The sequence below is a fragment of the Mesoplodon densirostris genome, chromosome 1 (assembly GCF_025265405.1).
Source record: "Mesoplodon densirostris isolate mMesDen1 chromosome 1, mMesDen1 primary haplotype, whole genome shotgun sequence".
Lineage (NCBI taxonomy): Eukaryota > Metazoa > Chordata > Mammalia > Artiodactyla > Ziphiidae > Mesoplodon > Mesoplodon densirostris.
In genome coordinates, this window is record NC_082661.1 from 155,745,749 (window position 1) to 155,769,573 (window position 23,825).

General features: G+C 38.7%; 1 protein-coding gene across 10 annotated transcripts in view; it reads left to right on the top strand.

Moving 5' to 3' along the window:
• RFC1 (replication factor C subunit 1) overlaps positions 1 to 23,825 on the top strand; it is an 80,136-nt gene extending 56,311 nt beyond the window's left edge. For 2 of the 10 annotated variants that reach the window (XM_060110976.1, XM_060111005.1), the window contains exons 12-26: positions 334 to 438; positions 3,553 to 3,952; positions 5,533 to 5,645; positions 6,026 to 6,091; positions 7,673 to 7,787; positions 9,287 to 9,378; positions 9,587 to 9,724; positions 15,520 to 15,615; positions 15,738 to 15,836; positions 17,025 to 17,179; positions 17,306 to 17,423; positions 19,682 to 19,827; positions 21,166 to 21,379; positions 22,518 to 22,709; positions 23,730 to 23,825. In XM_060110976.1, the coding sequence (XP_059966959.1) occupies positions 334 to 438; positions 3,553 to 3,952; positions 5,533 to 5,645; positions 6,026 to 6,091; positions 7,673 to 7,787; positions 9,287 to 9,378; positions 9,587 to 9,724; positions 15,520 to 15,615; positions 15,738 to 15,836; positions 17,025 to 17,179; positions 17,306 to 17,423; positions 19,682 to 19,827; positions 21,166 to 21,379; positions 22,518 to 22,709; positions 23,730 to 23,810 (2,130 nt within the window). In that variant the 3' untranslated portion in view covers positions 23,811 to 23,825. The remainder of the gene's footprint in view (positions 1 to 333; positions 439 to 3,552; positions 3,953 to 5,532; positions 5,646 to 6,025; positions 6,092 to 7,672; positions 7,788 to 9,286; positions 9,379 to 9,586; positions 9,725 to 15,519; positions 15,616 to 15,737; positions 15,837 to 17,024; positions 17,180 to 17,305; positions 17,424 to 19,681; positions 19,828 to 21,165; positions 21,380 to 22,517; positions 22,710 to 23,729) is intronic. The other 8 variants (XM_060111029.1, XM_060111045.1, XM_060111036.1 and 5 more) reach the window with 6 other exon arrangements.

Consider the following 23,825-nt stretch of genomic DNA (forward strand, 5'->3'; position numbering starts at 1 on the left):
TGGAAATGGACACATTGGAGTTCTGTTAGCAGGGATGAGGTGGAGGAGAATGTCTGCCAGCCGATATGGCTTTGACCCTAGTGGCTTTGACCTTTGTAGGGCAGAGGGAAAGGTAAAGCAATCCACGGAAGTGGCCAACCCACCACTCTTAGAGGAGGTATCTGTTATTTTCTTTCTTTTTAATGATACTTTTTCATGAACATGGTTTTAGAAAATATTCCAGCGTTATCTAATTCACAAATGTGGTTTTTCACCTTCTCACAAGCCTGAGAATCATATTTTTTTTTTTTACAGAAAGTAATGGTTTCAATGATTTGCATTTTTAATTAATAGGCAGCAGCCTTGGGAACAAAAATTATTGATGAAGATGGCCTCTTGAATCTGATTCGAACTATGCCAGGCAAGAAGTCCAAGTATGAAATAGCAGCTGAAGCTGAGGTTTGTATACAATGAACTTGACTTAATTTAAGTTGGTGTATAGCAACTTCCCTGTTTCATAGAGACATTTCTTGGGTGGATGCAGGTCTGTGGGCTAAAAAATTAACTTTTCCTTCTACCACAAATGAACTTACCTTATTTCCTTTTGAGTGGTGAACTGTGCTGTAGGCTGTTGTCTTTGATGTGTTTCCTTACCTTTCTCAAAGGAGTATGAGGAGGGAGAGGGGACCTTGTATTGCACTTACCATATCTACTTAAACCGTCCATATTTTCCATATTCTTGCAATAACATTGTGCAAAGGTTCTTGCTTAAGAGTTCTTTGAAGGATATACTGTAGGTATCAGCATGATAATATTTTCATTTAGAACTATATTAGGACTTTTCCAGTTGTGACAGAAACCAAGCCGATATTAGCTTTAGCAAAAAGGGAAAAATTTTGACTCACATAACTAAACTCTGGGCAGTCGGATGTAGGGACTACTGCATGTACAGACTGCAGTGCCTTTAGGACCCTTTCAGTTTCTGTCTCTGTACTTCTCCTAGTGTTAGCTTTATTCATTTCCACTATATACAGGTCTTTTCCGTGTGTAGGACACAGGGGTGCCAGCAGCCCAAGTTTAATGTCCCCAGCTCTGTCACCCAAGTGGTGAGGTGGTCTTCCGATTTATTCCAGTTAGAAAAATCTTGGGGAATGATTTGGATGAGCCTGTCATCAGTGTCCCCTAATGTTGACAGCTTAAATAGCCATAATACAGTTATCAAACCCAGGAGGTTAACATTGATGCCATGCTGTTAACTTCACAATTCCCCCCCGTTATGCTTAGGATCCCACACTGCACTGAGTTTTGTCTTCTTAGTCTCCTCCAATCTATGATAGTTCCTCAAGTCTTTCCTTGTCTTTTTATGAGCTTGATTTGATGAGTACTAGTCAGTTGTTTTGTAGAATGTCTCTCAGTTTGGGTTGTTGATGTTTTCTCATGGTTAGATTGAGGTTATGCATTTTTGGCAAAGAAGACCACATAAGTGATACCCTGTCCTCCTCAGTGCATTGTGTCAGCTGTGCATGATGCCGATATGTCTTATTACTGGTGATGTTAACCTTTATTACTTGGTTAAGATGATTTCTGCCTGGTTTTCCCACCAGTGAAGTGACAGTTTTTCTCCTTTGTAATTGATAAATATCTTGGGGAGATACTTTAATACCTTGTTGTTCCTCAAACATTCACCCACTAATTTTAGCACCCACTCACTGATAAAGAGGCACTTTTTTTTTAACATCTTTATTGGAGTATAATTGCTTTACAATGGTGTGTTAGTTTCTGCTTTATAACAAAGTGAATCAGTTATACATATACATATGTTCTGATATCTCTTCCCTCTTGTGTCTCCCTCCCTCCCACCCTTCCTATCCCACCCCTCTAGGTGGTCACAAAGCACCGAGCTGATCTCCCTGTGCTATGCGGCTGCTTCCCACTAGCTAGCTATTTTACGTTTGGTAGTGTATATATGTCCATGCCACTCTCTCACTTTGTCACAGCTTACCCTTCCCCCTTCCCATATCCTCAAGTCCATTCTCTAGTAGCTCTGTGTCTTTATTCCCGTCTTACCCCTAGGTTCTTCATGACCTTTTTTTTTCTTCTTAAATTCCGTATATATGTGTTGGCATACGGTATTTGTTTTTCTCTTTCTGACTTACTTCACTCTGTATGACAGACTCCAGGTCCATCCACCTCACTACAAATAACTCAATTTCGTTTCTTTTTATGGCTGAGTAATATTCCATTGTATATATGTGCCACATCTTCTTTATCCATTCATCTGTTGATGGACACTTAGGTTGCTTCCATGTCCTGGCTATTGTAAATAGAGCTGCAATGAACATTTTGGTACATGACTCTTTTTGAATTATGGTTTTCTCAGGGTATATGCCCAGTAGTGGGATTGCTGGGTCGTATGGTAGTTCTATTTGTAGTTTTTTTTGTGTGTGTGTGGTACGCGGGCCTCTCACTGTTGTGGCCTCTCCCGTTGCGGAGCACAGGCTCCGGACGCACAGGCTCCGGACGCACAGGCTCAGCGGCCATGGCTCACGGGCCTCCTAGCCGCTCTGCGGCATGTGGGATCTTCCCGGACTGGGGCACGAACCCGTGTCCCCTGCATCGGCAGGCGGACTCTCAACCACTGCGCCACCAGGGAAGCCCCTATTTGTAGTTTTTTAAGGAACCTCCATACTGTTCTCCGTAGTGGCTGTACCAATTTACATTCCCACCAACAATGCAGAGGCACTTTTTTTTTATTGAGACATTATTCACACATCATAAAATTCACCCTTTAAAAATGTATGTTAGTGGTTTTTAGTATATTCACAAGACTGTGCAGCTGTCACCACTGTCTATTCCAGAACATTTTCATCACTTCCCACGGAAACGCTACACCCATTAGCAGTCACTCTTCATACCCACCCCTGGCAACCACTACTCTACTTTCTGTCTATGGATTTGCCTGTTCTGGAAATTTTCTATAAAGGGAAACATGTAATATGTGGTCTTTTTTTCTGGCTTTTTTCACTTAGCATTGTGTTTTCAAGGTTCAACTATGTTGAAGTATAAATCAGTGCTTCACTCCTTTTTATTGGTGATTAGTATTCCATTGTGTGGATATACCACATTTTGTTTGTTTGTTCATCTGTTGATGGCCATTTTGGGTCGTTTCCATTTTTTTGGCTATAATAATATAATTATTTGTATATATAAAATATAATAATGCTGCTATGAATATTTGTGTACAAGTTTTTGTGGAGGAATTAAATATTAACTAGTCAGAAAACAAATTCTTAATCCTTTACCTTTTTTTAAACTGATTTTATAGTACTCATTACTTTCAAAAAACTAATATATTCTCATTTTAAAAATTGTATTTGGGTGCTTTTTGGTGTGCTGTTAATTTTTTTAAAGTTTGGAAGGTGGGGATTTCCACAAATAGCAGAGTCCATCGTGAAAAGACAGACCCAGGTTGGGTAGCTCATTTGGATATCTCAGATTGCCCTCTAGAGTACATTTAGAAGGATAGAAATTCTCTGTATCTCATCAGGTTTCTTTTTTCCTCCAATTTTTAAGATGAAGAAAGAAAAATCCAAATTGGAAAGAACACCCCAAAAAAATGACCAAGGAAAAAGAAAAATTAGTCCAACTAAGAAGGAATCAGAATCTAAAAAGTGCAAACTGACCCCCAAAAAGGCAAGCTGTATAAAGTCAATAAAAAAGGAAACAAGTATGTTTCAGAGAGGCCTGGACTTCAAGGAGCAGGTGGCTGAGGAAACAAATGGTGACAGCTGGGCTAGGAATTTGGCTGATGACAGCAGTGAAAACAAAGTGGAAAATTTGCTCTGGGTGGATAAATATAAGCCAACCTCGCTCAAGACCATAATTGGACAGCAAGGTGACCAGAGCTGTGCCAACAAACTTCTACGCTGGCTCCAAAACTGGCGCAAGCGTCCATCCGAAGATAAGAAACACGGTGATTTTACAGCTTCATTCATTTTTCTGTGTGTCTGTCACCATGTCATTGCTCAGTGACACGTGTTAGGAAGTGTAGTAGTTGGTTCATTGATCTCTCAGCAAGCATTTATTGAGAGCCTGCTCTGAGCCTAGGTGCTGTACTAGACCCCAGGAGTGCTATTGTGAACAAAACACTGTCCCCTTTAAGGCACTCCCGGTCAGTGAGGGAGACGTAGATAAACCAGTAATCAAAATGTATTGTGCTAAGTACTGTTACAGGGTTAAGTATAGGGTCCTCAGGGGGTGGAAGTGCATGGTCAGGGATTCCCATCCCTAGAGGAAGAGATATCTAAGCTAAGACTTGGAAACTAAGAAGGAGTTAGCTAAGTGAAGGGAGGGGAGTGTCAGGTGGGAGAGCATACATGTACCAAGGTCCGAGACATGTGAGACCAAGACTCCTGAGAGGGCCAGAGAGACTTGGGAGGAAAGGTGCAAATAAAAAGCTGAGGCATGCTTATGGAGTAGGCAGCCTGAAAATCCCAGTAGCATGTTTGCTTTTGGTAGGCATGGAAAATGAACAGTCGCAATATATATTTAATGTCCAAAGTGTTTATTATTGGAACTGAAGTTTCCAATCACAAATGTTAGTAGTGTTGTCTTGAGCTCCAGCCACAGCCCTGGGTGATACTGTGTGAGAAATAAGAGGAAAAATTTAGTGAGCATCATAGTGAATTCCCAAAGCAATGAGTGGGTTATTAATGTCTAGGTGGTCACTAGACATTGGCCAACAATGCCAGTTTATTTTATTTATAACAGTTAGATAATATAATTGTAATAATACAGGGTTAAACTTAAGCTGACCCCTATTCTCTTTCCAAAACCAAATAAAAGGTGGTATAAGTGCTTTGTGTACCTAGAGAAGACTTTTTAAGGCTTCATGTCTGTTTTCCCATGTCTGAAGTAGGTTTAACCATCTCTCTCTCAGTCCTTGTATATGAATTGAGAACCCATTATGTGCCAGGTCCCCACGTGATAAGGGGAGGAATTGAGCTAGGCAGGATAGTTGCAGATACAGCATCTTCATTCAGTTCATTCTTTTTGTGATCATGTAGGTGACTGTGCTTGTTAGTATTTACTGAGACATGCCAGGCTCTGTGCTCAGCATGTCCATCCTCACAACATGTCCACTAGACGCATTACTATTGTTAACCTCATTTTACAAAGGAGGAAACAGACACAGAGGGGCTAAGTCACTTCTGAAGTTCTCCCAGCTGCTGGTGAGCGGTAGAGTTAGGATCAGAGCCCAGGTAGTGTGCTCCATGACCTGTGCTTTTGTAGGAAAGGAAACTCATAAGATGATTGTTTCAGATCAGGGTTTTAAAGTTAGTTTTCGTGTTTTATTTTGAGTGGAGGTGAGGTAGGGAGTAGAATTTCACTAAATGCTCTGGAAACTGTTGTTTATACTTTGTAAAAAATATTCTGCAAATTTCGAACTAAACTGGAGGTGCTTCTGATGCTAACTTTATGCAGTTATTCCTGCCATTCCTGCATTTCTGTTAGGTAGTAGAGGTTAACATTCTGGAACTTCTTTTTTCCTAGCAGCAAAGTTTGGTAAATTTGCTGGCAAAGATGATGGCTCCAGTTTTAAAGCTGCATTGCTCTCAGGCCCTCCTGGTGTTGGCAAAACAACCACAGCTTCTCTGGTTTGTCAGGTGGGTATTCTGTCATTACTTTTCTAAAATCAAACCTCTAGAATTTGCTTTGGTTCTGGGCATATTTGTCATTTTCATCCTTTTTTTTAATATTGGTAATTATAATAATAGGTGATACTCACTTGTGTGTCAGACGGTGTGCAAATAAGCCCTTGGGTGTATAATCTTATAGATAATATGTCTTACAGACTCTTATAGATACAGATATCTTATATGCCCTTGTAGGAAGAATTGTGTGTACTCAATATAGGTACTGTTGCCATCCTCATGTGAGAAACGAAAAACAGGCTTATAGAGGAGGGTGGTGGCACAGTGTGAACCCAGGTAGTCTAACTCTTCACTGCAATGGGATCCTGCCTTTGCTCTTGTTGTCTCTACAGCTGCCATATCTCTGGACAATGAGAGGACGAGGCACTAGAGCCAACCAGGGCTCATGTATCAGGATGGTATGAAACGATACATGAAATAGTATCAGCATAATAAAATGAGAGGTTTTAAACTTACTTTAAATTTATTGCTGGATTGGAACTTCCCTGGTGGCACAGTGGTTAAGACTCCATGCTCCCAATGCATGGGGCCCGGGTTCGATCCCTGGCCAGGTAACTAGATCCCACATACATGCCACAACTGAAGAGTTCACATGCCACAACTAAGGAGCCTGTGTGCCGCAACTAAGACCTGGTGCAACCCAATAAATAAATAAATATATATTTTAAAAATTTATTGCTGGATTTCCCAACCCTCTGTTGGATAGGCTGGTGGTTTCATTTAGTCTTTGTTGTATGGACCAGACCATAAATTTATAGTTGGTGTAATAACTATATTTTCTACTCTATTATTTCTATATTTCTATATATAATATAGAAACTATATTTCTACTCTATTATATCTAATATAAAAAATATATTTTCTACTCTTTTATTTAACATTTAGAAAAACAAAAAAATTTTTCCCTAGTCTTTACAATTGTGAAGATGGCTTTTTTTTTTTTTTTTTTTTTTTTTTGCAGTATGCGGGCCTCTCACTGCTGCGGCCTCTCCCGTTGTGGAGCACAGGCTCCGGACGCGCAGGCTCAGCAGCCATGGCTCACGGGCGCAGCCGCTCAGCGGCATGTGGGATCTTCCCGGACCGGGGCACGAACCCGCGTCCCCTGCATCGGCAGGCAGACTCTCAACCTCTGCGCCACCAGGGAAGCCCTGAAGATGGCTTTTTTTCCCCTTTATTATTATCATTACTTTTTTTGTGTGTGTGTGGTATGCGGGCCTCTCACTGTTGTGGCCTCTCCTGTTGCGGAGCACAGGCTCCGGACGCGCAGGCCCAGCGGCCATGGCTCACGGGCCCAGCCGCTCCACGGCATGCGGGATCCTCCCAGACCGGGGCACGAACCCGTGTCCCCCACATCGGCAGGCAGACTCCCAACCACTGTGCCACCAGGGAAGCCCTATCATTACTTTTTTTGGGAATTGAATTACGGTCTTTCATAATGCCTTATGATCAACATAATGATCAATTTTGGGAAATAAGTCCAAATTACTTTTCACAATTTGCCAGGAAGATTGTGTATCGGGATAGTTTGACAAAGAATGATTTAACTCTGTAGTTTATCTTGAAGAGTCAATAATTACTTTTTGGTATCTTAATAAAGATTAATTCTAGATCTACTATTGAAATTTTAGGATGGTTATATTTAATTCTTTTAGGGACTTTAAGAAGCAAACTTCTTAAAATTGCTAGTGTTCAAATATACTCTTCCAGATTAGTGCTATGTGAGCTAAGGTTTTAAGACCAAACTTGTGTGTGTTTACATGTGTGTGGTATGTTATGTATATGATATTTTTAAAAAATCTCTTAATAATGTGAGGCATATTATAGTTAATCTTATTGTCTGTTAGTATCCTACTTTATCTTTTTACCCATGGTTACTTATGTGACTTCTCTACTCTCTTTCTTCCTTAATTGCCTTGTTTTTGGGGGGGTGAGTTACTAATTTGCATTGTGATAGTAATGGTGTCCAACATTTTGATTAGGAATTGGGATATAGCTACGTGGAACTGAATGCAAGTGACACTCGGAGTAAGAACAGTTTGAAGGAGATTGTTGCTGAATCACTGAATAATACCAGCATCAAAGGCTTTTATTCAAGTACGTGGATTTTTAAACTGTTTTTTTTTTTTGGTGGAGGGGAGAGGTTATGTAAGAAAAAGAGGTTAATTTCAATGTTCAGTAACCAGTATTGAACATTACTATGTGCCAGGCACCCTTCTAAGACCTAGGGATAATGAGAGAATAAGAAAAGCCTCTGACATAATTCTGATAGGACAGTAGTTAATTTTTTTTTTTTTTTTTTTGCGGTATGTGGGCCTCTCACTGCTGTGGCCTCTCCCGCCACGGAGCAGAGGCTCCGGACGCGCAGACTCAGCGGCCATGGCTCACTGGCCCAGCCACTCTGCGGCACGTGGGATCCTCCTGGACTGGGGCACGAACCCGTGTCCCCTGCATCGGCAGGGGGACTCTCAACCACTGCGCCACCAGGGAAGCCAGTAGTAACTTTTTTTTTGGTCAGGTGGTTTCTGAGAATGTGATAAAAATGTATATGTGGACATATTTATGCAGATTTTAGAGGATTCAAAAGTGAATCCTGTGAAGAGAGAAAGTTGATAAATAATACAATGCGATGAGAGAGGAGATAAAGGCTGTAGGTGAGGGAATGATTCTGTTTGAGACATTGGGGAAAACTACCAGTAAAAGGGTGACGTTTGTTCAAAGGGCCTTGAAAAATGAGAAAGAGAATAGTTTGTGGGTGGAAGAGGTTATTTCAGGTAAAGGTGGTAGAGGAAGAGAAAGGACATAGTGTGAAAGTGTCACTGTGTTTCTGGTTGTAGCTAGTGGTCTGGCGTGGCCAGAGTTTATGCGGAAAATAAGATACCCAAATTACAGACTATACTGCATATTTAGAATCTGTGGTATATTGCATGGTCACCTGAATGGTAGAAGATGATAAAAAGAATTTGCTCAGGAAACGTCACTCTTATACATGATTGGTGGTAGTATAAATCAGTACAGCTCTGGAGAGCAATCTGACAGTATTGCTCAAAGTTGAATTATATATACCCTTTAACCCAGAAAATCCAATTCCTGGAATTTAGCAACTGTTATACTTGTATATATGCAAAATGACAGATGTATGTAGGGGTATTCATTGCACACGATTCATTATAGCAAAAGATTGGAGGCATTTCATATTTTATCAGTGGAAAGTGGTTATGATGTATGTGTAAAATGGAATATTTAAATAGCCTTTAATAAATGAGGTGTTCTGTATGTGCAGATAAGGAACAGATCACAAAAACATATTAAATGATAAAACCATGGTGTATATTTTTATGTACACATGTTTTTAATATGTGTAGAACATCTCCTAAGGGATATACGTACAGGAGACTGTTCCCATTGTTTGCCTCTAGAAACTGCGCATCCTAGGGGACAGAGGTGGGAAAGAATTTCTTTTCACTGCTTACTCTTGTGTCTTTTGAATTTCACACCATGGACCTGTGTTACATAGATACATTTTTAAAGCAGCTGTATTTGAACAATTGTGATTTTGTTTGTGTCCCGTCCCATTGCTTCTCAACGTGGGGCAGGCGGAGCAGCCCATTCAGTAGGCACGAAACATGCTCTCATCATGGATGAAGTAGACGGCATGGCCGGCAATGAGGACAGGGGAGGAATTCAGGTAATGAAAGCACTGTATTTTTGAAGTTTTACTGTTGATTTTTATTTAAAAAAATATATATATATTTAAAGAACTAATTATCATGCTGTGATATTTACAGCAATTTAGGCATGTTGCTGAGGAGGTTTTAAAACCTAAAATACATACGTTGTGTGATATTTTGTTGTTCTTTTATAAATTGTTTTTATGTTGCAAATTTACCTTTCAGGAATTAATTGGCCTGATAAAACATACAAAAATTCCCATTATTTGTATGTGCAATGATAGAAATCATCCCAAGATTCGATCTTTGGTTCATTATTGTTTTGATCTTCGTTTTCAAAGACCTCGGGTTGAACAAATTAAGGTATGATAATTGGAATATTTTTCTCCATCACACTATACTATATATTTTTGGGTCAGTTTTTTTTTTTTTTTTCATTTTTATATCTTGACAATATATTGTGTTGTCTAGGGTATGGGAAAGGGTATTTTCATATGTTAATGACAGATGTATAAATGAGTACAATTTGGGGAGGAACTACAGCTATTACAGTTTTGACATAAACGTAACTTTTGAACCAGTGCTTCAAGTTCTGAGCTTTATCAAGGCATATACACAGAGAAAATATTATTTCTTTTTTTGTTTGTTTGTTTGTTTTTTATACTGTAGGTTCTTATTAGTCATCAACTTTATACACATGAGTGTATACATGTCAATCCCAGTTGCCCAATTCAGCACACCACCATCCCCATCCCACTGCGGTTTTCCCCCACTTGGTGTCCATACATTTTTTCTCTACATCTGTGTCTCAACTTCTGCCCTGCAAACCGGTTCATCTGTACCATTTTTCTAGGTTCCACATACGTGCGTTAATATACGATATTTGTTTTTCTCTTTCTGACTTACTTCACTCTGTATGACAGTCTCTAGATCCATCCACGTCTCAACAAATGACTCAATTTCGTTCCTTTTTAGGGCTGAGTAATATTCCATTGTATATATGTACCACAACTTCTTTATCCATTCGTCTGTCGATGGGCATTTAGGTTGCTTCCATGACCTGGCTATTGTAAATAGTGCTGCAGTGAACATTGGGGTGCATGTGTCTTTATGAATTATGGTTTTCTCTGGGTATATGCCCAGTAGTGGGATTGCTGGATCATGTGGTAATTCTATTTTTAGTTTTTTAAGGAACCTCCATACTGTTCTCCATAGTGGCTGTATCAACTTACATTCCCACCAACAGTGCAAGAGGGTCCCCTTTTCTCCACACCCTCTCCAGCATTTGTTGTTTGTAGATTTTCTGATGATGCCCATTCTAACTGGTGTGAGGTGATACCTCATTGTAGTTTTGATTTGCATTTTTCTAATAATTAGTGATGTTGAGCAGCTTTTCATGTGCTTCTTGGCCATCTGTATGTCTTCTTTGGAGAAATGTCTATTTAGGTCTTATGCCCATTTTTGGATTGGGTTGTTTGTTTCTTTAATATTGAGCTTCGTGAGCTGTTTATATATTTTGGAGATGAATCCTTTGTCCTTTGATTCGTTTGCAAATATTTTCTCCCATTCTGAGGGTTGTCTTCGTCTTGTTTATGGCTTCCTTTGCTGTGCAAACGCTTTGAATTTTCATTAGGTCCCATTTGTTTATTTTTGTTTTTATTTCCATTACTCTAGGAGGTGGATCAGAAAAGATCTTGCTGTGATTTATGTCAAAGAGTCTTCTTCCTATGTTTTCCTCTAAGAGTTTTATAGTATCTGGTCTTACATTGAGGTCTCGAATCCATTTTGAGTTTATTTTTGTGTATGGTGTGAGGGAGTGTTCTAATTTCATTCTTTTACATGTAGCTGTCCGGTTTTCCCAGCACCACTTATTGAAGAGACTGTCTTTTCTCCATTGTATATCTTTGCCTCCTTTGTCATAGATTAGTTGACCATAGGTGCATGGGTTTATCTCTCGGCTTTCTATCTTGTTCCATTGATATGTGTTTCTGTTTTTGTGCCAGTACCATATTGTCTTGATTACTGTAGCTTTGTAGTATAGTCTGAAGTCAGGGAGTCTAATTCCTCCAGCTCCGTTTTTTTCCCTCAAGACTTCTTTGGCTATTCGGGATCTTTTGTGTCTCCATACAAATTTTAAGATGATTTGTTCTAGTTCTGTAAAAAATGCCATTGGTAATTTGATAGGGATTGCATTGAATCTGTATATTTATTGCTTTGAGTAGTATAGTCATTTTCACAATATTGATTCTTCCAATCCAAGAACATGGTATATCTCTCCATCTGTTGGTATCATCTTTAGTTTCTTTCATCAGTGTCTTATAGTTTTCTGCATACAGGTCTTTTGTCTCCCTGGGTAGGTTTATTCCTAGGTATTTTATTCTTTTTGTTGCAATGGTAAATGGGAGTGTTTCCTTAATTTCTCTTTCAGATTTTTCATCATTAATGTATAGGAATGCAAGAGATTTCTGTGCATTAATTTTGTATCCTGCAACTTTACCAAATTCATTGATTAGCTCTAGTAGTTTTCTGGTGGCATTTTTAGGATTCTCTATGTATAGTATCATGTCATCTGCAAACAGTGACAGTTTTACTACTTTTTTTCCAATGTGTATTCCTTTTTTTTCTTTTTCTTCTCTGATTGCCGTGGCTAGGACTTCCAAAACTATGTTGAATAATAATGGTGAGAGTGGACATCCTTGTCTCATTCCTGACCTTAGAGGAAATGCTTTCAGTGTTTCACCATTGAGAATGATGTTTGCTGTGGGTTTGTCGTATATGGCCTTTATTATGTTGAGGTAGGTTCCCTCTATGCCCATTTTCTGGAGAGTTTTTTCATAAATGGGTGTTGAATTTTGTCAAAAGCTTTTTCTGCATCTATTGAGATGATCATATGGTTTTTATTCTTCAGTTTGTTAATATGGTGTATCACACTGATTGATTTGCGTATATTGAAGAATCCTTGCATCCCTGGGATAAATCCCACTTGATCGTGGTGTATGATCCTTTTAATGTGTTGTTGGATTCTGTTTGCTAGTATTTTGTTGAGAATTTTTGCATCTATATTCATCAGTGATACTGGTTTGCAATTTTCTTTTGTTGTAGTATCTTTGTCTGGTTTTGGTATCAAGGTGATGGTGGCCCCGTAGAATGAGCTTGGGAGTGTTCCTTCATCTGCAATTTTTTGGAAGAATTTAAGAAGGATGGGTGTTAGCTGTTCTCTAAATGTTTGATAGAATTCGCCGTTGAAGCCATCTGGTCCTGGGCTTTTGTTTGTTGGAAGATTTTTAATCACAGTTTCAATTTCATTACTTGTGATTGGTCTGTTCATATTTTTCTGTTTCTTCCTGGTTCAGTCTTGGAAGGTTATACCTTTCTAAGAATTTGTCCATTTCTTCCAGGTTGTCCATTTTATTGGCATAGAGTTGCTTGTAGTAGTCTCTTAGGATGCTTTGTATTTCTGCAGTGTCTGTTGTACCTTCTCCTTTTTCATTTCTAATTTTATTGATTTGAGTCCTCTCCCTCTTTTTCTGGATGAGTCTGGCTAATGGTTTATCAATTTTGTTTATCTCAAAGAACCAGGTTTTAGTTTTATTGATCTTTGCTGTTGTTTTCTTTGTTTCTATTTCATTTATTTCGGCTCTGATCTTTGTGATTTCTTTCCTTCTGCTAACTTTGGGTTTTGTTTGTTCTTCTTTCTCTAGTTCCTTGAGGTGTAAGTTTAGATTGTTTATTTGAGATTTTTCTTGTTTCTTGAGGTAAGCTTGTATAGCTATAAACTTCCCTCTTAGAACTGCTTTTGCTGCATCCCATAGGTTTTGGATCGTTGTGTTTTCATTGTCATTTGTCTGTAGGTATTTTTTGATTTCCTCTTTGTTTTCTTCAGTGATCTCTTGGTTATTAATCTCATAGCATTGTGGTCAGAAAAGATGCTTGATATGGTTTCAATTTTCTTAAATTTACTGAGGCTTGATTTGTGACCCAAGATGTGATCTACCCTGGAGAATGTTCTGTGTGTAGTTGAGAAGAAAGTGTAATCTGCTGTTTTTGGATGGAATGTCCTATAAATATCAATTAGATCTATCTGGTCTATTGTGTCATTTAAAGCTTCTGTTTCCTTATTTATTTTCATTTTGGATGATATGTCTATTGGTGTAAGTGAGGTGTTAACGTCCCCCAGTATTATTGTGTTACTGTCGATTTCCTCTTTTATAGCTGTTAGCAGTTGCCTTATGTATTGAGGTGCTCCTCTGTTGGGTGCATATATATTTATAATTGTTATATCTTCTTCTTGTATTGATCCCTTGATCATTATATAGTGCCCTTCCTTGTCTCTTGTAACATTCTTTATTTTAAAGTCTATTTTATCTGATATGAGTATTGCTACTCCAGCTTTCTTTTGATTTCCATGTGCATGGACTGTCTTTTTCCATTCCCTCACTTTCAGTCTGAATGTGCCCCTAGGTCTGAAGTGGGTCTCTTGTAGACAGCATGTATATGGGTCTTGTTTTTGTATCCATTCAGTGAGCATGTGTCTTTTGGTTGGAGCATTTAATCCATTCACGTTTAAGGTAATTATCAATATGTATGTTCCTATTACCATTTTCTTAATTGTTTTGGGTTTGTTTTTGTAAGTCCTTTTCTTCTCTTGTGTTTCCCACTTAGAGAAGTTCCTTTAGCATTTGTTGTAGAGCTGGTTTGGTGGTGCTGAATTCTCTTAGCTTTTGCTTGTCTGTAAAGCTTTTGATTTCTCCATTGAATCTGAGTGAGATCTTTGCTGGGTAGAGTAATCTTGGTTGTAGGTTCTTCCCTTTCATCACTTTAAGTATATCATGCCACTCCATTCTGGCTTGTAGAGTTTCTGCTGAGAAATCAGCTGTTAACCTTATAGGAGTCCCCTTGTATGTTATTTGTCGTTTTTCCCTTGCTGCTTTCAATAATTTTTCTTTGTCTTTAATTTTTGCCAGTTTGATTACTATGTGTCTCGGCATGTTTCTCCTTGGGTTTATCCTGTATGGGACTTGCTGCGCTTCCTGGACTTGGGTGGCTATTTCCTTTCCCATGTCAGGGAAGTTTTTGACTATAATCTCTTAAAATATGTTCTCTGGTCCTTTCTCTCTCTCTTCTCCATCTGGGACCCCTATAATGCAAACGTTGTTGCATTTAATGTTGTCCCAGAGGTCTCGTAGGCTGTCTTCGTTTCTTTTCATTCTTTTGTCTTTTTTCCATTCCACAGCAGTTAATTCCACCATTCTGTGTTCCAGGTCACTTATCTGTTCTTCTGCCTCAGTTACTCTGCTTTTGATTCCTTCTAGTGTAGTTTTTTTTTTTTTTTTTGCGGTACACGGGCCTCTCACTGTTGTGGCCTCTCCCATTGCGGAGCACAGGCTCCGGACGCGCAGGCTCTGCAGCCATGGCTCAGGGGCCCACCCGCTCCGCGGCATGTGGGATCTTCCCGGACCGGGGCACGAACCCGCGTCCCCTGCATCGGCCGGTGGACTCTCAACCACTGCGCCACCAGGGAAGCCCTCTAGTGTAGTTTTCATTTCAGTTCTTGTATTGTTCATCTCTGTTTGTTTGTTCTTTAATTCTTCTAGATCTTTGTTAAACATTTCTTGCATCTTCTCGATCTTTGCCTCTATTCTTTTTCCAAGGTCCTGGATCATCTTCACTATCATTATTCTGAATTCTTTTTCCGGAAGGTTGCCTATGTCCACTTCATTTAGTTGTTTTTCTGGGGTTTTATCTTGTTCCTTCATCTGGTATATAGCCCTCTGCCTTTTCATCTTGTCTATCTTTCTGTGAGTGAAAATATGATTTCTGGGATATATGAGGCTTGGGAAAGGTAATATCCAAGATCCACAATGGCTCTTCAGTTCCACAATTTTACAAGCTCCTAGAAGATTGGAAGTGTGGGCAGAACCTCATCATAAAGCGGAAATCTTTTCAGATGAAAGATTTGTAGAAAAATGTCCCATAAGATCTCCAATCTTCAAAGCCTGGAGACTGAAACTTATAATATTCTTTGGGAAAGTGTCATTTTATTTTTTCTGTGTTTTATGGGTCAGTTTTTTAAAGTACCTGATAAATATTTTTTTAAAATCTGATTATACGAATTAAAAAAAAATCAGTGAAGATTCATTCCCCTTTGTCAATTTCAGGGTGCTATGATGTCTATTGCATTTAAAGAGGGTTTAAAGATTCCCCCTCCAGCTATGAATGAAATAATTTTGGGAGCCAATCAAGATATCAGACAGGTAAATGAGATATATATTATATAACATTGATGATTATTTTGAATGGATGCCTTCAGTGTTTTGGGGATGGGGAGTGGCAGTATTTTCCTGTCTTAACAGTGTCTTACTTGTGATTCTTTCAGGTTCTACACAATCTGAGTATGTGGTGTGCACGAAGTAAAGCACTAACCTATGACCAGGCTAAGGCTGATTCTCATAGAGCCAAAAAGGATATCAAATTGGTAAAATAAATTTCCACTTCTTAAGTGCCAAAGCACTTCTCTTCCTGTTAGTATTAATTTAATTGAAATAATTATTATAGTTCCTTGAGACACCTGTGGAACCTATGGATCTTTATAGTAAGAGATATAGACAGGTGCTAAAAGTGTTTCTAATTCAAATGAATTTTTCCTTAAGGACTGTCAATGTAATTGTAAATTTTGAGAAAGGGAAGTTTTATGCCTCAGTAATTATGAAATGGCCTTTCTAGAGTCCCTTATATATGGATTTCATGTTTTGAATGGTTTTGGAACTGTTGAGAATAATCTTGTTTCAGTTGGCTTATATTTTAAATGACCTCTCTGAAACTACAGGTCTGTATCAATTATCTCTGTGTTGTTTCACCTAGTCACCAGTCAGAATTTATTATTACCTTTAGAGCAATGATTAAACAGTATTTTCCCCTCCCTTCCTCTTTTTAAAAAATCAGTAAACATTTTCAGAGGCATTTTAGGTTCACAGCAAAATCGAGATTGCCTGCATATCCCCCTGTATAATGTCCCCCACTGTCAACACCCACCACCAGAACGGCACATTTGTTTCAATTGATGACCTACACTGACACACCATTATCACCCACAGTCCATAGTTTAACATTAGGGTTTGCTCTTGGTGGTGTACATTCTGTGGGTTTTGACAAATATGTAGTGGCCTTTGTCCACCATGGTAGTATCATACAGAGTACTTTCACTGCCCTAGAAATCCTCTTTACTTTGCCTGTTTATCCCTCCCTTCCCCCAGCCCCTGGTAACCACTAATCTTTTTACTGTCTCCATAGTTTCACCTTTTTCAGAATGTCATATAGTTGGAGTCGTATAGTATGTCATCTTTTCAGATTGGCTTCTTTCACTTAGTAATATACGTTTAAGTTTTCTCCATATCTTTTCATGGCTTTGTAAGTCATTTCTTTTTATGTGGATATGTTTTCAGTTCACTTGGGTAAATACCAAGGAGCCCAGTTGCTGGATGGTATGTTAAAAATATATTTAGTTTTGTAAGAAACTACTGATCTGTCTTCCAAAGTGTACTATCTTGCACTCCTACCAGCAGTGAAAGAGAGTTTCTGTTTCTCCACATCTTAGCTAGCATTTGGTGTTGTCAGTGTTTTGGATATTGGTCATTCTACTAGGTATGTCCCTCTCTCTTTTTAGGGCCCATTTGATGTTGCCCGGAAGGTGTTTGTAACTGGAGAGGAGACTGCTCATATGTCACTTGTGGACAAATTAGATCTCTTTTTTCATGATTATTCAATAGCACCCCTCTTTGTCCAGGAGAACTACCTACACGTGAAGCCTGTAGCCGCAGGGTGAGTGTTCAGAGCTAGTGAGGGGTAGAATTAGTACCCTTCCCAGCCCTACGAAGGCCAGATACCTGGGAGGGAGGGGTGTGGAGTGTGGACAGTGGTGTAATTCGGACTGGTTTATTCCTGCAGGGGTGACATGAAAAAGCACTTGATGCTTTTAAGCAGAGCAGCAGACAGCATATCTGATGGTGACCTAGTGGACCGTCAGATCCGGAATAAGCAAAACTGGAGTCTTCTGCCCACACAGGTAAGCATAGGGCTTTCCTTAAAGTGCAGACCCTGCTTTAGTTAGAACAAAATAGCTTTTAGCTCCTGTAATTATTTGAAATACCAGATAAACATTACGGCTCTTAATGGCAAAAAATATAATCTGTTATAGATTAAAGTACCTTGTGGTCACTATTATTTGTTTCTTAATCTACTCTTATTTTTCAATGTTTTTAATGTAAATGGACATACGGAAATAGGAATGTCAGATTTTGGTCATAACTAAGATGTGAGTCAAAAGTTTCATTTGCTCTCTTTTACCTTAAGAATCCATTTGTTTTTTTGTCATTCTTGGCTCTCCCAGGTTGTTACTAAGTAGCTCATCCCTGAAGAAATGCAACCAGGGCAGGTTTGCAGCCATTTTTCTGATATATGAATTCTGATTTTCTTTATTCTTCCTTGCTACAGAGGCAGCTTTGTATTGGGTACTTTATTTAGGTTGATATCTTTTACTCAAAACAGAGTTGTGCAAACTTTCATAATTAAACTGGTTATTTATTCTTGAGTTTTGCATATTTATGTAATATTGACCTAACAAGCAAGGGACTTCTGGAGGTCTACTCTTCTTTTAAAGATTCCTTTCTCTTATGCTTTAAAAGTGTTCATTTTTTTTATACCTAATAATTATACCTATGAGAATTTATCCTGGAGAAATAATGTTAAACACAGGAAGAGCTTTATGTGCAAAAATACTTCCTAAAGCAGGGGTCCCCAACCTTTTTGGCACCAGGGACCAGTTTCATGGAAGACAGTTTTTCCACGGATGGTGGGGGGAGAATGGTTTTGGGATGATTCAAGCACATTACATTTATTGTGCACTTTATTTCTATTATTGTTACATTGTAATATATAATGGAATAATTATACAACTCACCATAATGCAGAATCAGTGGGAGCCCTGAGCTTGTTTTCCTGCAACTAGATGGTCCCATCTGGGGGTGATGGGACCACCTCAGCTCCACCTCCGTTCATCAGGCATTAGATTCTCATAAGGAGCACGTAACCTAGATCCCTCATGTGCACAGTTCACAGTAGGGTTCACGCTCCTATCAGAATCTAATTGCCACCACTGATCTGACAGGAGGTGGAGCTCAGGCAGTAATGCGAGCGATGGGGAGCGGCTGTAAATACAGATGAAGCTTCACTCGCTTGCCCACCGCTCACCTCCTGCTGTGCAGCCCGGTTCCTACCGATACTGGTGCGTGGCTTGGGGGTTGGGGACCCCTGCCCTAAAGCATTAATTTTGATAGCAAGAAATGGGAGAAAATCTCCATGTTCAGCAATAGGAGTCTGATTAATTATGGTAAATCCTCTTGATGGAACATTAGGCAGCCTTTAAAATTACTTGTAAAGATGATTTAATCTAAAAAATACTTATGAGAGAATATTATTAGAACAAAGCAGGACACAAGATTTATGTATAATTCCAACCTTTAAAAAAGTAAAAACCCTGGGACTTCCTTGGTGGCGCAGTGGTTAAGAATCTGCCTGCCAGTGCAGGGGACACGGGTTCGAGCCCTGGTCTGGGAAGATACCACATGCCACGGAGCACCTAAGCCTGTTCATCACAACTACTGAGCCTGCATGCCACAACTACTGAAGCCTGCACACCTAGAGCCCATGCTCCACAACAAGAGAAGCCACCGCAATGAGAAGCCTGTGCACCGCAATGAAGAGTAGCCCACACTTACCACAACTAGAGAAAGCCCACAACAAAGACCTAACACAGCCAAAAATAAATAAATTTATATACATATAAAAAAAGGTAAAAACCCTGGATATAGAAGATATCCAAGGATACCTTTAAAAAAAACTTTTCTCAAGTGCCAGTTTACTTAATTCTCTAATTATTAGATTTTCCATGCTTTGATCCACCTGGTTTATTGATATTATGTTGAAGACAATCATATTCCTCTTAAACAGTTTTTTCTATAACACTGGCATTGAGAGGTAACTGGTGTATGTTGAGATCATTTGGCTGAGTCTGGGTTGGCTAGATGATCTGTGAGGGCCATAACATGTTTTAGACCAAGGCATTTACTGCAATTAATTGTTTTCTCACGTTGAAGTTTCCCATACCAACAGATGAGGGAGAGAGGGAAGGGGCCTATCTTGGAATTAGGTATGGGGAGCAATGTTACTGCATTTTCTGGAGACTGCTTGGAAGCCAACAGCTGCTAGAGAAGCAACTTAACTCAGTACTGAATTTAACTTGTGGATTGCAATTAATTTTTTCAGGCCATTTATGCCAGTGTTCTTCCTGGAGAGTTAATGAGGGGGTACATGACCCAGTTTCCTACCTTCCCAAGTTGGTTGGGGAAGCACTCATCTATGGGCAAACACGATCGTATTGTTCAGGACCTAGCATTGCATATGAGTCTCAGGTAAGCGGGGTATTACTCTGTGTGTGGCATTTTATCAGGGTAGTATATTTGGCCTTTAATAAGGATAGCATGAGTCACAAAGATTTGTGTTTTAGTTTTGATTTCATTACTAACTAGATAAGTGAACATGGATAAGTTCATGGCCCTGAGTTTTATTATCTGTAATTAGTATGACACTCATTTTATCACTTAAAAGGATACTTTGGAGAATAAAGCCAGATGGTAGATGTGCCATAATGTTAAGATAAGTTTTAAAGCTATATAAATCTGAGGTAGTGCTATTATTTATTGTTATTGTGACTATGCCTATTACTAGTAGGCATACATAATATATTGGCCTCCAAATAAATTAATAGGAAAAAGGGAACTATTTAAATAAATGAACTAGTTTTTGCCTCCCATCCTAATAGTAAACTGACCTAGTCATTTGGGACAAGGGGATACAGTTTAGTGTATTACAGAAGGTGGAATCTCAGATGATTGAAAACCAATGTCCTTGGAGAAGTTTAAGGATGTTCAAAAATTCTTATTATTTGGTTAAATTTTTTACAGTTTAGAAACTTAGAAATGTGCTTGCACACAAATATTAAGTGAACTTTAGGGATTCATTTTTAACCATGAAGAACTACTTAAGCAATCTTATTTTCCTTTCTAGTCCCTGGAGAGAATATTAACATTAGTCTAACCTTAACTTTTGTTTAAAACTGAACTGAGATGTTCCTTTCTTCTGTTCCTGTAGAATTCTTCTTCCTTCTATGATCCCTCTTTGTAGTTTATGGTGTGGGTCTTTTTTTTGCCACCGCATGTTAGTTTTCTATTGCTGCTATAGCAAATTACCAAAACTTACTGGCTTAAAACAACACAAATTTATTCCCATCTTGAGATGGGAAGATTACCCTGGATTATCTGATGGGCCCAATGTAATCATAAGTGTTTTTACAAAAAAAAAAAAAAAAAAAAAAAAGGAGTGGTGGAGGTAGGCAGCATCATCAGTCAGAGAGATGTGAAGATGTTGCGCTCCCACTGCTGGCTTTGAAGATGGACAAAGGGACCATAAGCCAAGAGATAGAGGCGGCCTCTAGAAGCTTGAAAGGGCTCTTTTCTCCTGCTCTTCTCATTGCTCAAGCTGAAGGCCTGCCTTTCAGCTCCTCTCCTATTCCCTGCCCATCACTTTTTCAAGGTGACGTATCACTTTGCCCTGGGGTGTGCCTCTTTGATGTTTCTACTATATTTGTGTAGATACATTAACATTATTAAAAGTGGATTAAACTCCAGCAAACTATGAGTTGGTGGTCGTTTGCCACTGATTACAGTGTATCTCTTTTGTTTTGGTTTAAGAACTTACTCCAGCAAAAGGACTGTAAACATGGATTATCTGTCACATATAAGGGATGCACTTGTACAGCCCCTGACCTCACAAGGGATAGAAGGAGTACAGGATGTTGTTGCTCTTATGGACACGTATTATTTGATGAAAGAAGACTTTGAGAATATCATGGAAATGAGCAGCTGGGGAGACAGACCTAGTCCCTTCTCCAAGCTGGATCCCAAGGTAAATTGTGTACCCCACTGGTTCTCCATCACTTTGTAATTACCATGTACTAGGAGTACGTCAGAGATGTTTTAGATGCTTTTAAAAGTTTAATTTCTTTTCTTAAATGCTTTTTGCTTATGGTCTGTGCTTTCCAAAGATACTATTTGAGTACAATATTAAGAGTAGACTTTGGGATTTGACTTTTATAATTTATAGTTTTATCTTTGCCTTAGCCTGCATGGAAAAGGAAGGTGTGAAATCTGAGGAGCAAATGTAGATGTATTCCTTACAAGGATAGGCAGATGAGCCTGGGGAAGTAAAAGTGAGGTGGTGGTAATGCATTATGAAAAGAAGTGTTTTCTGGCTGAACATTTTTAGACTTTTTCTTAGTCTGCCTAATCTGTGTTTTAGTGTATTTATTACAGTTGGACAATCTATTATGTAATGATGTATCCCCTACTTTATATAGTGAACATGAAGAAACTAAAGTGACATAACATGAGTTTGTGATATCTAATATGTCACCCTTGTGCTTGTTTACTTGGTGCTGTTCTAGAAGACATGTTCTCTGTGGCTTGTCTTCTCTAGAATTTTGACCTGACTACAGGTATGACTATAGGTAAATTCTCACAAGAGACATCCATTGTTAGAATTTGTGGACTAATTCTACAGTTAGGTTTAGAAGCTTGAGGTTAAGGCTTTTCAAGTTACTTAGTATTTTGAAATAGCCTATTTTTGTGGTAAAGGTAATTTAGATATTTTGTGGTAATTAAAGGACAACTTTAACTTGTACTTTATTGTAAACCTTTTTTGATTTATTGGTTCACTGACTAACTTTGCTTGTCACTTTGTAGAACTGCAGAGAACACTGAATAGAAAAAATTGATGACTTAAAGTGACTTTAAAAAATCTGCCTAATGTTCTCAAATACTGATTCTTATTTTTTGAGTCATGGCTCTATTAAGAATGTCATGAAAAATATGGAACTTCTCCATAGGAAAATGCATATAGATATACTTACATGTACATGCATACATATTTTACAAACAATTTCAAGGGGCTCCTAGGGTCTCTCAGGGCCTCTAGGCCTACAGAGTTTAAAGGGGTTGTTTGGCAGTTAGAGTTTTAAAAACCTCCCTCTATTCCTTTTGTGTAGGTGAAAGCAGCCTTCACAAGAGCTTACAATAAGGAAGTCCACCTTATTCCGTATTCACTCCAGGCAGTAAAGACACACAGACACAGCACAGGCCCAGCGCTGGATTCTGAATACAATGAAGAGTTAAATGAAGATGACTCTCAATCTGATGAGAAAGACCAGGACACTTTGGAAATTGATGCTATGATCAAGGTAGTATTTTCATCTGCAAATAGGAGAAGCTATGATACTCCCTCAAAATAGCTTATCTTGTGTATAACTTGCCTTTTGAAATTATTCAGAGCCTGTTTAGCAAGTAACAGAGGAAGCTGAAAATACTTTCTGTTTTGTTCATCACAGTTCCCAGGGTGAAGAAGGTGTAGATTTCACTTTCATAAACAGTCAACTTCTTATAACAGTGGAAGAGCCAGACAGCAAAAAACAGGCCATCATATTGATGGTCATATGCTCTGTTGGAAAAAGGACTATTTTTTTTATTTGCCATTGGTGTGTGCTTTACCCACAGACACATTTTCATAGCATAATCAAGAAAAGCATTTTTAATGAAACCATTTCTCCTTTCTGTTATTTATTTTTTGCTATAGCTGTTGAAATGCCCATAGAAGTTTCCCAGAGCAAAACATCCTCATCTTTTGCTAGGAAAGATTAAAATTATGTATGGTATCAGCCCCCTGTTTATCATTGGCTGAGGCAAAGGAATCTAGTTTGTATCCTCTTCTGTCCCTAGTGTGTGTGCATTTATCATTCTTGCCCCTCGATTCTGTTTTGTGTGTGCAGGGGTGGGAATAGTGGCCTTCTCCAGTGTGGCTCTCTCTAGTCTTGTGTAGACATAAGAAGTCTACTCCCTCCCCTGCTCAAACTGAGTGTGTTTGGATCTCTAATCTGAAACTGAAAGAAAAGGAAATTCTTCATGAAAACATAACCGTGTGTGTAAATTATATCTTGCTTATTTTGTCTTTCTTAAATACATCGATGTTCTGGGGAACATATCCTAGTTCTAGAGTCTAAATAGCTTTTCAATAGTTCAAAGCTACAGCTGGCCAGTTGTTATTAGTAAGCTCATCAAGGGTAGCTGTAGTTCAAGATCTAGGTGTTTGCAACCTTTCTTCTTTATTAAGTTGCAGGTAAAGATTTGATGTATTGTAGAGATGAACTTATTTCATTTACTCATAAACACAGCTACTAACTATTTTGTGCATCTTTCCCTCCCAGCAGAAAAAGACAAAATCTTCAAAGCCTTCAAAATCAGAAAAAGAGTCCAGAAAAGGAAAAGGAAAAAGTTCAAAGAAATAAAACCATTTTTCACTG